This window comes from Augochlora pura, chromosome 3 (assembly GCF_028453695.1).
Source record: "Augochlora pura isolate Apur16 chromosome 3, APUR_v2.2.1, whole genome shotgun sequence".
NCBI classification, from domain to species: Eukaryota; Metazoa; Arthropoda; class Insecta; order Hymenoptera; family Halictidae; genus Augochlora; species Augochlora pura.
This window is the reverse complement of record NC_135774.1, coordinates 2547944-2562362: the sequence shown is the minus strand read 5'-3', so window position 1 is coordinate 2562362 and position 14419 is coordinate 2547944. Positions and strand designations below refer to the sequence as shown.

The 14419-nt window shown below is 44.5% G+C and overlaps 1 protein-coding gene across 1 annotated transcript in view; it reads right to left on the bottom strand.

Moving 5' to 3' along the window:
- The window catches only part of Tn (tripartite motif containing protein thin), an 81735-nt gene that overhangs the window by 32709 nt on the left and 34607 nt on the right, over positions 1–14419 (bottom strand). Inside the window, 2 exon segments of the mRNA XM_078196859.1 lie at positions 3507–3740; positions 5943–6124. Of these exon segments, the coding sequence (XP_078052985.1) occupies positions 3507–3740; positions 5943–6122 (414 nt within the window). The 5' untranslated portion in view covers positions 6123–6124.

Below are 14419 nucleotides of genomic sequence, written 5' to 3'. Positions count from 1 at the left end.
TAGCGAGAGCAAAGTTTTGCATTGCCGGAGGTATTTTTAAATAGCAGATTTCGCAAGCGCGGCGAGAAGGTTTCCATCTGTCCAAGGCCCGCGGTGCCGCAGCCGCGGGAGGACCCCGGAAGACGGATTTTTCCGCGGCCAGGTAGCCGCACGGTATTTCCGTCGCGGTTCTCGCGCGGAAATAGAATTCGCACGGAGGGGGCGTTTGTTTTGCACGCATTAGGGGGCGAGCAAATATACGGCCGGTTATTTCGGTCCGTACGCGGTGCATGAGCGCGTAGTTGCAGGACGCGGCAACGGTGACCTGAATCCGCCGGTCGAATCGAACGCGCCCGATACGAAGGACGATTTGAATATATCGCGGCGCGGCCCACGCCGGATTAAACTTTCGAGCGCGGGGCGGGCGCGAAGCATTTCATTAAGTCCGCCATTGTGCCCGGGGACAAAGACGCGACTCGCGCCGGAAGAGAAAGCCGGAATCTGTTTCGCGATTGTTTGCCGCGATGTCGGCGCTTCCTGCCCGCCTAACCTAAAGCCGCCGAGCCCCGGAGCCGTCCCAAAAATGTAGTCGCGAGAACGGTTCACCCTCTGTCGCCACCGTTGCATACCCCTATCTCTTATCAACCAGCATGTCGCGCGACGTTTAGACGAGCCGAAACCATAATGGCGTAAGTGCGACGACGTAACCTTTTCGTACCTGGTATAACGAGGCCTCTGTTCGCAGAAAATTCCCCGAGGGCTACGCCGACGCGTTGCTCGAGCTGCATAATCGGTACAGACAGGCCCATAATTCTCCGCCGTTGGAAATTATCGACGAGGTACGCGTGCCCTCTTATTTTTCCAGGAAATATCCCGTTTGTTCCGCGCACGGCGCCCGACACACCGTGAAAAATGGTGCTGCCTTGTATCCATTGGCTAAATACTCCGCGCGGGCATGTGTCTTTTTTATTAATCCGTACGACCGGGATTTATTTAGACGATCGTAAATTCACCGAGCGGGTTCTCGTTGCCGACCTTGATTTATCAGATTTTCAATGGAGGAGGCACGGCCGACCGAACTCCGTTCCGGTGTTCATCGTTAGATTCGCGATTGGGTAACGCGGTTCGAAATTTCCCTTGGACCCTCACATCTATTTGTTTGAAAAAATCTGAAGAAATTTCGAAATAGGCCAACCCTTCGACCATTGCCCAGCGATGCGATTAGGGTGGTGGAATTCTTTGCGGATTATTAAAAGTAAATTGAAGATATCCTAAAAGAGATTTCGCTAATATATCATTAATAATATTTCTATAATATATATATATATATATATATATAATTTCTTTAATATATCATTTTTCTCTCAAAACTCGCATTGATTCGAAACTTTTGGCAAATAGTGTACACTGAAAAGGTCCATATCGAGTAGAGATATATTTTCTTTACAATCGTCCTGAGCCATAGAACACATGCTTCCCTCAGTCTGGTAGCGAACGGGTTAATCGCTGCGAATTATTTCGAAAGCCGATCCGACGGACCGCGTTGCCATCTAATTTCGCGATTTTCTATCGAGCGGACATTTTTCCGCGGTATTAACGCGACTCGTCGGTTCGCCGTGATTTCCAGCTGAGCGAGTCGGCGCAGGAATGGGCGGACCATTTGGCCGGGAAGGGCGAGCCGCTGTACAAATCGGATCCGGACTATGGGGAGAACATATTCGCCGAGTTCCTTCGGGACTCGCCGGAAAACGCGAAGCCGGAGGATCCGATCGAGCACTGGTTAGTCCACCCTCGCAAACACCGAAAACCTATTAACCCTTTGCACTCGATGCTATTTCGACTGTAAATTTAAAATTATTTTCTTGCCTACTAATATTTCCATTCCACGTAACAAAGTGCATTTTTATGCATAAGAAATTGATTCTTGTTACTCGTACCAATAGTTTCACTGTTTAACAATCTTTTAAATCTAAACTTTGTTTGTATAAAAATTATCTTGAGACACGATAGAAGAATTTCAGTGGCGCCTCAGAGTCACCACTCGAGTGCAAGGGGTTAACCCAGAGATGTCATTGCTATTTTACTAGGCGGTCGTTCGCCGATCGGATTTGACTTTCAAACCGCTCTGAGACCGTTCGCGTTTAACCCTTTAACTTACAATGACGCCTCAGAGTCGTCTTTGTACAGTTTCGAACGGTCAGCCAAGATGTTTACGTCCATGTTTATATCCTGCGCGCGAACGACCGTGACGTTGCTTTCGGCCATCAAAGTTGGAAATTAAATCGTAAGGCGAGGGGTTAATTGGCCGGCAGGTACCGGGAGGGGAGATACTTCAAGTACGGCGAGGAGACGCCGAGGAACGCCGAGGACGTGCGACACTTCACGCAGCTCGTTTGGAAGGCGACCACCTCGCTGGGGATCGGCATGGCGATCGGCGACAACAAGGAGACGTATATCGTCTGCTTCTACCAACCGCCTGGAAACGTGCCTGAGGAATATGCGGAGAACGTTTTGGCACCTGTCGAGGTTTGTTAAATAACTCGTCTTCTATCGGCCTCTGCATCTATTGTCGCGCATACTTATTTATTCGTCTATTTATATATTTATAACTATCAGCGACATTAGTGTCAACCCCTTGCACTATAACAACGAGTCAGACTCGCGATAAAGATTCCACGTAATTTCTATTAAATACGAATATTATTAATTTCTTTTAAATCGAAATCAAATTGAATTTTTCTATTATCGAAATCTAGAAACTAAAGTACGCGATGGCAATGAAAGAAACAAAAATTGTCTGGTCCTATTATTAAAAATATTAAAACCAATAAATATAAATATCATTCATTTCCTCTATATAATATAATAAAATATAAATAAATAAAAATTAATTCTTCCGCTATCAAAGTCTATAAATTAAAGTACACAAAGACGATCAAAGAAACAAAGATCGCCCTATTAAGGAAAAATCACGAAGGATAAATAAATGCTAAACAACGCAGCGTGAAAAGAATCATAGTGCAAGCGGTCAATTTATAAAAACAATTTATCGAACGAATGGTCAATTATGTCCGAGAACGAGCCAAAGACACAGCTATTGGCAACTCGACGGTGGCCGACACCGCTGCCCCAGTGGCTCGAAATAAATAATGGGTCCGCAATTTCCCATAAGCTCGCCACAGCGAGAAAATCGAGGGAACCGAGAGAAAATCTAGAAAACATTTACCACCGCGAAGCTGCGACGAGCGCGTGGCGGCATTAAATATGTCCGCGACTTCGGACGCGCTGGAGAGAATAATGAAAAGTCCGCGCGCCGGTGAGAAATAGTTTCGCAGCTCGGTAAAAAAAGAACGATCCCTTCGCGCGATCCGAAACGGATTCGGTGGAGGGGGAGACAGCGGGTCGCGGGTTTCAACGTCGACGTAAATTCCTTGACGCTGGATCGCGTGGAAAGGAGGGAAAGGGGGTGAACGGGTGCGAGGGATTCGGAAAGGATTCCCCGGATCGCCCGGGTGGAATTCTCGTACCTGGGAATTGATGCGCGTAATTTCACGCCTGAGGATGTCCATGTGAGCGTCCTTGCACTCCGGGCAACACTTTTTCTCACAGTGGACACAGAGGGAGCAGTAGCTCTTCTCGGAGCAGACGCCGCACCGTTCCATCGTCTGGCCGCTGGTCGGGTCCGGCAGCTCGCCGGTGATCTCGATGTGCAATTCCAGGAATCGCTGCAGCGTCACGTTGGTCGGGAACGCCTGGACGCCCTGCGTGCAACACACCGGTTCTTCGTTAGATAATAGAAACCACCCCGTTGAATAACCATGAACAACGCCCGCCCTGTGGACGCGGAACGGGTCCCGATGCGCTCGCCGAGTTTTCAGGCTGCTTTTAGCCGCGATTGAGTTGCGTAGCAGATCTCCGGCGCATCTCTTCGCTATCCTTAACACTACCACGGTAGGTCGAAGCACCGGTTTCAAGGTTTTGATTTTATACAGTCAAACCTGTTTTCGTGCGATTCTTTTTTTTGTATATGACTATCGACATATTGAATTTAAAATAATTAAAAAAGAAAAATTGTTTATCATAGTTTTATTTCAAGTGACGAACGCGATTACATGTACATTTTGAAAATTTCTCCATGTTTAAAATTAGATATTAAAATTTGTTTAAATGTCTCAATGTGTAATTTAATTATTTATTTTGTTTGGAAAGCACTTTCATGCTATTTCGTGAAGCTTTGATATATTATCTAAGTGAGACATTTTTTATGCGGTCCCTCTCTAACGCAAAAAAAATTTTGTTTAACATGTTGTGAAAAATTATTTCTTACAGCTATTTATGAAGTTCCTGAATATTCTTTTTTGTGCGTTTCTTTCTGCGGTCCCTATCTACCGCACAAAAACAGGTTTGACTGTAATTGCTGAAGCGAAGCTGCTTCCATTAAAAATGGAGGAATATTTTTCTATAGTCTTCTGATGATAGCTAAGTTATTCCTAACTTGCTGTAAACTCTACTATAATCCCGTCGCTAATTTTCCATTAACTATTCATCGAATATATTTCGTTAACTAACATTAAATATACCAGACGTACAAAAGTTTAACTCATGAATTAATTATCACCTATTCTATAACAAGCCTAACGCAAATGACAAAGTATCGAGGAAATGAAATTTCTTTCGTTCCGAATTCAGCAGCGGGGTGAGCGACGACCGTTTGATCTTACCGAGGCGAGCGAGGGGGGAAGGGAAAGTAAGACAAATGGCTCGTGAGAGGTGTCGCGCTATGAAACGCGAAACTTCATCCACTTTCATGAGCGATCCCGCCGCGGATTCGACGCTGAATAAAGATGAGACGGCCCCGGCATTATGCCCGGGGTTCGGGGCGCCTTGTTCCGGCCCGTACGGTTCATTCGAAAATGCGCGCGTACGGATGCATTTGCATCGCCGTCCGTACCACGGCTACGCGATTTATCCCGGGGAACTGTTTTCCACCCCGGGAAATTGATCTTCCGCTTCCGGTGCCCGGGGAACCTCTTCGCGAGGATTCACGCTTTTCATTTCGTTCAAGTTTTTAACGACGGAACTTTATGCGCTTTCCGCAGTCAAATCCAAGGGACCGCGCGAGATTTATCGCGTTTCCAGCGGCTTCGGCAAATTTAAAACGAAAGGAAACTGTCCGATTCAGCCGGGGGACTGCTTTCGAACCGGTGTCGTCCTTGAGTAGGCCGTATGTAACCCTTTACAGTACTCGAATAATATATCGCTCGAAAAAATTACAGCGTAGAACATTGGTCGAAATTGGACAACTTTGACTGACGATATCTCTGCGAAAAATTGTTGTAGGCTGATGATTTTTATTTTAAATTAAAGCTTGAAACTTCTACTTTAAAATGGTGTTCTTGGATTTTAAAATCGATGCACTTTCAGAATTTTAATCCTTTTAAACTTGAGGTCGTATTTGTAACCCTTGCCAAAAATTAGTAGTCCTAACAAGTGTACTTCAAAGGGCTGTAACTTTGCGTAAAAAAATCGCAGCGAGGTGTCTCTTTTTTTAAATTAAAGGGGAAAGATCGAACTTTATTCTACCGTAAACCGCATCTCTGAAAAAAATTTTATAAAGTCCCTGCGTCTCTTCAAAATCGGCATTTTTCAATGTGTTACACATAACCTCACATTTAAAAAGTTACAGCTGTAAAACTGCATAAAATTAAAAATCCAGAAAACTTATCTTAAACTAGAGACTTCAAGCTTCAATTTAAACTAAAAGTCATCATCCTGCGATAATTTTTCTCGGAGTTGTCGCCATTTGAATTTTCACCAAAAATCGCTGCAATTGGATTAATGAAACCGAAGGTAGAAATTTAATCGTCGAATCTCCAATTAGATCGCGGTGATAATTTTTTTTACAGCTAAAAGATCGTGGTTACCGTTGACAGCTATACTAACAGTTTTGTGTTGACACTCACTTGGTACGGTATACGATGTTCCGCCCTGCATTCCGGACACTTGACCTGTCGCCGCACGTAGTCAACGAGGCCATCCATGCAGGGTTCCATGCAAAAGCTGTGCTGGCATGGCAAAAGCTTCGGGTTCCTGTATCGGTCCAGGCATATCGCGCACGTTAGCAGTTGCTCGAACTGCTCCATGCCTGAAACAACCAACAAACACTTGTTACGTTCGCCATGGGTTCGGTTTGCTGGCCGCTGATCCCGCCGTTTCCTCGACGAATCGATTCTATTTCGATGACTACAGCTCGATTCGAACTTCGTACTCTTTTACATCAAAATCGCAAGAATTTATAGATGACAGATCCACTACCAATATTACTATTTTACCCAGTTGAATTTATTTAAATCACTTGCAAAATCTGATAAAAATCTTGTTAAATAGAAGTTATAAATTTTTTATTTCTTTTGTAATTTTAGTAGAATAAATTTGATTCATCGAAATTTAATATCTGCGACGCTGATAGCAAATAAATGATAAAACGATAGAACAAAAAATGACAGAAAAGATAAGGTAACTGATTGAAACGCTACAGGGAGATTCAAAAGTGCCGATCGCACCGACAGCCCAAGATGGCGGAACGGAAGCACCGCGGATCTAAATTCGCGAGTACAGTCGTTATTATTGCACCAGAATATCGATCAGCACTTTTGAATCAGCCGGGCAGACACGCTGACGTCACACGGACGATATATAGAGCACAGTGAACGCACGTAATTGAAACGAGAAGGACGCTGTGTCTTCTAAGATACATAAAGAGAGCTAGTAGATAGCACGCGAGAATCGGACGTCTGTTCAAGATTACTATTTCGGAACGGTTCACTTTGGCGGCCACTGACGTACTGGCTAAAAATTCCCGCGTTCCTCCCGCTTATATCCATTCGCTCGTCAACGGTTCCCGGTGTAGCGACGATTCTAGATCGGCTTGTCATCTTCTCTCCTTCCCCCTTTTATTAATCGCGACGTCGCCGCGCTTCGAACTGGAACCGCTCGCGACGAACCAAGTTTTTTGCTCGCAGGACGTCGATGCGATATCGAAGGACGCATTTGACGCTTTTCAAGGACGTTGCCGAATAATATTGGGTCGGCAACTAAATAATTGCGGATTCAAAATAAGGAAAATTCAAATTGCTTAAAAATATAAGTTTATTCAGTTAGAGAAATCAATTTTGACACTGTTTTTCTTTCACGGCTTCATTTTAACACGTTCGTCGCCCAGAATTAGACACTAAAATCTCCACATAATTAAAGCAATTTATTTACTTAAAATAAAACTAAAAAGTTCACATTTGTCATTAGAACTCTTTCGCATTCGAAAAATCATGGCCGAATTCATTTTGCTCGAATATATTGCAATGAAAATAAATTTTCAAAATTGGTCAGAAATTAGTGTCACTCAGTATGGATGGCGCGGCGACGAACGTGTTAATATACTGTATATAACATAAAAATCGTGTTCGCGATGCTTGCTTTTTTGGAAATAATGTAATAAGATATGTCTAAAACGCGCGCCTTGACCTTCCATCTTCAAACAGTGATAAAAACGAAACTAAATAACTAATCGATTATAATATTATTATAATCAATTTTCTTACTAAATTGAAGACGAAAGTCCAGACAGTAATAAAACAGTATAACTTGATTACTTTGAACATGTTAATGAAAGAAAAGAATGTGCTAAGACCGTCTATTAACAAAATCCGCAATCACTTAATTGCCAGCCCAATATTTCGCAACGCGCGGCTCTCGCCTTCGAGCACAAGAGCGGAGAGGACTCGACTTATTTATCGGATCCGGCGAGTCCGATCTGCGTCACGGGCTTCGACACTGATCCCTACCGAGTATTCTCGAGCCTTACGTCACACAACGAAGCACGAAATCGCAGATAATAAATAGTTCGAACGACTAATCCGCGGACTGTTGCAATTCGGGGACGCCATTGTGCCAAGTCGTTATTCATCGACGCGTTTTCCCACGCGTTGCTACGTTCGAGCGGATCCGACGCTTTTTCGCCTCGTAAGCGTTCGTTATTCGTTAATTCGTTGAGGACACTAGTTGATCAGTTACCCAGGTCCAAAATGATGAAGCAGTAATTGAGTGTTAAGTACAGTGATTTTGTCCTGGCAAATATAAAATACTGTCAATTATATTTAATTATTAGAGAAGGAAATAAATTTCTATTTTCTCCTGTTTGTTGCAGTCCATTAAGATCAGATTTATTTAACATACAACTTCGCAATCTATATATAAGAAATTATGTAACAGAGCAGATCAAGTACATTTTAATCCCTTGCTGTACCATTTTTTTTACAATTACTATGATTTGAATTTCTTTGATCGCACTAATCTCTTAGAAGAAAAAGAAAATACTTATGGTATGCTTATATCTACTCGAATGTTTAAATATTGGTAATAAGGGAATAAAATTTGATTTTGACAGCTTACTGTTATAAATCTCCATCACGAGCCTGACTCGCTAACCCCTTACACTATAACAACGAGTCAGACACGTGACGAACATTTCCTGTATAATCAAATAAATATGACTGCCAATCGTTTCTATAAATTTAAATCTTCTGTCATTAAAATCTGGGAATAAAAGCAAATGAAGGCAACGAAGATATAAAAATCCTCTTCTTTCATCAAGTAAATTGTTAACGACAAAAAAGTGCTAATCGATGCAGTTCTGAAAGAAGTCGTAGCGCAAAGGGTTAAATACTACAACGCGAGACAAAGTGCAAGGACGATCTCCGCTCCAAATGAGTAAACGCGACGAGCCTGTCAACGACCTTCGAGCCTAATCGTTTCCATTTTTCGTCGCTAAAACAATGCCCCGCGGCCGCTGCCAAGACAATGTCAAGATCTCGTCGGTGTCGTTGCTCTTCTATTTCGAGTGCGCCGGTGTATCATTCGCGGTGAGCCGAGGGGTTCACTTTTCGGAGAGGGTGTCCCTGTGCACGTCTCGCGTTGCAAATTATTCCGACCGTCGACTTCTCGCAATTAGGAGTCATTAGGTTGGCAGCGCGTCGCGGATTCGTTCACCGAAGCGTTTTCGTTTCGATTTCACCGAAATCGAAAAATTCCCCGGGCAATTTGCGCCCGAGATTCTCGATTGTCTTTGCCAGCGCAGTCTGTTATGATTGTTATGATTGTCTGTTACTCGATAGTCGAGCCGCGGTCCCGTTCCCATCTCGGAACGGTCCTCGCATTTTTCTCGAACTATTAATATTGCTGTCTCTCCTCCGTAAGCCCACCGTGGATCGAGCGAGAATATTCCAGACGATTTATCGATGGGCGAATTCTTTCCCGCGCGGAATATTTCAACGGAACATGCAAATCCGAACGGCTCGTGAAACGACAGAGTCGGCCGAGCTCGAACGATACCCCGTTCGATCGACCTCGGAACGCCGCGCGGCTTTTTTTTTCAAACCGATGTGGGAAGTCGAAGACACAACTCGCTAAAAATAATACCGGAGGCGACATTGGAAAATTCGTTGGGGAGAGGGAGGGGGAAGGAAGTTCGTAACGCGAAAGAGATTTACCTGCGATTGGTTCTTGGATTTTATATTATTTAGTAATTGAATTTGAGAGAAGACAGTATGACGCGGAATATATGATAAGGTTACGTCTGAACCTTGTAAATGATATAGGAAAGTCGAGTGAATTTTTTGGAATTTTTGAAATTGATAAAAATACGATTTATTAATTTATCAGAAGTTCCAGTGGATTTGGAACTCTGTTTTTCAAATAGAAAAAAATTAAAGGAGGAAAATTGTTATCTAGTAATTAAATTTGAGAAAACGCAGAGTGACATAAAATATATGATAAGGTTACGTCTGAAACTTGTAAATGATATAGGAAAGTCGAGTGAATTTTTTGGAATTTTTGACATTGATGGAGATACGATTTATTAATTTATCAGAAGTTTCAGTGGCTTTGAACCTGCGTTCTTCAAATAGAAAAATTGACTTAAATCAGAATCAATTGAAAATTGCTACAGTTTCGTTCAATCCCCGAATCGCATAACACATCAATAATAAAACTAGTTCACAGAAACATCTCCCACACGAAAAACAAACTATCCAAAATTTTGCGCAACTCTCGACCTTACGTAAATTCGAGGAAAATTCTGAGCGTTGTTAACCTTGTTAAACAAAATTTGCACGCCACTTTTCCGGACGTTTCGGCGAACTTTACGGCGTCTAGCCATCTCCGGCAGCGTCCAATAAGCGGACAGGAAAAATCTTGGTAGGACAGGCGGGCGGGCGTGTTGGCCGATAAACATCGCACTTTAGCAGAGCTCCGGTGCAAGGTGCCGCCGATAAAGCGAAATATTTACGCAGCGCTCTTCGGGCCGGCCGGAAAATCATTGATAAATCGCGGGTGGGAATCAACGCGGAACGGTCTCGGATGTGTTTCTGGTTAAATATAAAACGCGTGGATCTGAGCGGAACCGAAGCGTCGAACAGCGCCGATCGAACGAGATTATTCGTGGCGTCCGCGGACGCGTCTCGGCCGACACCGTAGCCAAATCCATTCGGGTGTTTCGCAAGATCGGCGGAGTCGGAAGAAGGCCGCGCGTACGGCGAGGACCGATCGCGACGGTCGCAGGGAACCGCTGGCCCACGCATTAGAAAGCATTGTTACTCTTAGACGAACCACTTGTTGATCGTCGAAGCGAATTCCGGGGGTGCAACAGGCGGCTAGGCGCCTATTGTGTTAGCAACTTTCTGGATCTCGGGGCGGCGGAGGGATGTTAATCCTGACAGCGGGCCTGGATGCTGCCGGAGTTAACCAGCTTCCGCAGGTTTCCATTGTTTTGACGCGGACGTGTCCCCGAAACGTCTTTCGCAACTTCGTCGACGCCGGGGATCGGGAGGATTCGACCGGAAATCGAGCAGTTTGTATTCCAGGCCGCGCCGTCGCTTTTTCATTCTGCTTTGGGATTTCTCTTGTCAAGTCTGGAACCTGCGATTCTATCGCACGCGTATTGATCATCGCCCGGCGCACGTTGTATATTTTTCCCGAAATATATAGAACTGCATTTATTTGGAAGGGGTTTGTTTTTAGAAAAAATAGCGTCTCACTGGATGATGCCAACAATTTTTTCCAACGATTTTAAACAGTGAAACATTGTAGTATTTTCATCCATAGCAGCGAATTTTACTTCCAATTAATTCAGCTTTCGTCGCTTTAGGCACAGGAAAAAATTAGAAAAAATTTAGGCCAGCTTAAAAATACCGCTCCACGCAATAGCAACAAGTCTATCGAAGCTCCCCATAAAATTTCCGATTCATCGACTAGGTAAATCTCGAGAATTTTGGCGAAGTAGACCAGAGCTCACGCCGACACGCGCGAGACTCTCCGGTGCTATTAATATAAAAATCGACGTGTCCGTGGGAATTGAAAACGTTCCAGGAGAAACAAACTCGCCAGAGCCTTGCACCGTCTTTGTTGCACAGAGGAAATTTTTGGCGGAAAGTCCCAGCGGCATTCGTTGAAACAAAGAGCCTCGCGATTTCCCGCGTAGATCCGCTTGCGACGGTATCGTCGATGCGCGCCGCTGCTGATCGCTTCGTTCTCGGAGAAAATTCTGTGAAATTCGTCGGTGACGCCGGTCGGCACACGTGGCGCTTTATTATTTTCGCGCCAAGACGATCGAATGGCGCGTCGAGTGATTCAGCATTTCCCTTTGTCTGTCGGAAACGCCGCGCGAAAATCGTGGGCGTCGTAGCCTCTCTTCTCTCTCTCTCTCCATCTCTCTCTCTCTGTCTCTCGTTTACATTCCGCGTTTCCTCGGTGCACAAAGCGCGTGAAACGGGATATTCGGTCGGTCAAGATTCCTTGAACCCGGCGAGACCTTCGTCAACCTCTTCGATCCTCCCGTGGGAAACCTTCGAGAAAATCCTCGTTTGATCTCACGGACAAAGATCGCCGTGATTTCTCGCTGGACGCGGCAGCACGTGAAAATTTAATGTGCCCGCGGCCCTCGTCGCGCAGCTCCGGCAAATTCGAGATCCCCGTTCGCGTTAAAGAGCGGAGAACTCCCTGCCCGAGTGGTCAATCAACCCGACAGGTCGTCGAATTTATTTCAGGTGGCATTTGGAGTCGGAATTAAAGCGGAGCTCGTTCTTTAACCCTTTGCACTTGAATGGAGACTTTGCAGTGGCATTAAACAGTGTTATATCGCGTTCCAAAATAATTTGTATATTGTTAATGTTCTTACTAGATTAAATGATTGATAACAGTGTAGCTGTTTTATGAGTCACAAGTCTTCATTGTCAAAGTGTTATATTGGATTTAAATATAAAATAGTTTCAAGTGCAAAGGATTAGATTCTATATAATTCAAATCCATAACGTGGTTTCTTTTAATTGTAGAGTAAGGTCTTGTCTTCTATATTCAATGAAAAATCAATTCGAAGTACTCTTTGTACTTTTATAAAATAAAATGATTCTGAAAGTGGCCCTGTTCAAGATCTATATTGCCGAAATAAAATGATTCTCCAAAGTCCAGATTAAAATCTGAGATCTTTAGAAATCCACCATCTTCTAATAAAACACTTGCCACTGCAACCATCGTACATAGAGCAAAATCATTGATCCACAAACTCGAAGCCACCCTACCATTACCGACACAGATCTTCAGTGAACGATCAACGTTGTAATATCCCTAGCAGCGAGAAGCTTCTCAAAGGGGAATAATAACGAAGAGAATAAAAGAGCAGAAATTACGGTCGACTCGGTAGCGGAATGCTGTCCTCGTGTACGTACCCGTAGGAAATTATGATGCGACTGGTTCAAAGCTGCAGCATAAAATAAAAATCCCTTATGCTCGATCGCAGTGGAATAGAACCTCGAGCGGAATCACGGCGACAAGTATCGAACGGAACCGAGTGCACAGAACTGAGAACTTCACACGCGAACGTTGATCACCCGGCGAGTTTTCTTTATCGATCCATGCGCGATAGATTCCGCGTGGCCTGTGGCGATATCGGTGTCTCTCGACAGCGTCGAAACGTCGGATTTTCAGGAGCCGCCGGGACGGAATACAGCGCGGTTGTTCTGGAATCGGTCGGTCCAGGGTATACTGACACTTTTCGACGTCAGTGGCCAGACTTACGCTAGCGAGGCGCGCGCGCTATACTTAGACGGAGACCTTCGATTTCCGGCGGCTCGTTTTCGACGAAAGATCCACGCGAGAGAGCCCACGAAACGCTCCTCGTCGTCCCACGCTTGCTCACACCGTGTCCTCTGTCTGTGTGTGTGTGTGCGTGCCTGTGCACGCGCGCGACCATTTTTCTCGGGTTTCCCGGTCACCGACTCGAATATTCCTTTCCGATTGCGACGCCGCCGGAGAGATTTATCGCGTTATGCGAACCAACCGGGGACAAAAGGGACCTTGGTGTAAATTTAACGCGTCTTTTGGGGACCTCTTCGCGTCCCTCGAGAAACACGCCTCGATTTAAACCGCGAGAAGAAAGCCGCTTTATTCGGCGGGACGCCATTGTCGCGTCCGCCCTTGTTTTACAATCGCGACGATTTTCTGACAACCGGGAAACTCCTGCTGAGACGTTCCTCCCGTAAAATTCCACAAAGGCGATGCCGGCGTACTGTTAAACTGCGTCGAGTCTGCCGTTTTGTTCCGACAATGTGCATCGTTCTATAAAACAGTATCCGCAACACCTAGCAAAACGTTCTTCCTACGAAATTACAGAAAATTGTTGCAGAGTCGCTATTAACACTAGAAAGACGGGAACTTGAAGACGGCAAAATCACTGCTTTTCGGCAATATAGGTATAACACACATATATATACCGGAAATGAAGGAGAGGGGGGTGGCAACAACAATGATTAATAAACGCATTTATATGTTGTAGAAAAAGTCACAAAATTGTAAGAAGCTGTGTCATTATTTACATAATTATTTTTCTAATTGAAATTTAAAAGCAGTCAAAATGATTTGCTTAGGTAATCAAGTGTTGAATTAAATTTTAACTTTGCTAGCTTTCTTTGATCCTCTGCATTATTTCTAAAAAAATCAAAGTCCATAGCAGAGTCCCTTTTCTTAGAAAATCTTCAGAGAATGCTAGAAAATTGCGCGATATTTTCGTACGCTGCACAAGCTTATATAAACAGACGAATAATTTATTTTACTCTAGCATCGTCGTGCCAACTCCAAAAACGGAACAGCAATATCCACACGGAATATTAAAAAGTAAGAAGCGGATCGTTCCAGCTGATTTCCATCGAGTTGGCCGGCGCGCGTCCGTGCACGGCCGTACGTTTCCACTTGCAGCGAGCGCGGGCGGGTCGGATCGATTTTCGGTGTCGATTTCCGCGGCGGCGTTTCGAAAAGCCGAGTCAAATTTAATCATGACAGGTTGTCCGAGGATCAGCGGAGGCTTCTGGCGATCGTCATCGTCGACTGGGTCTGT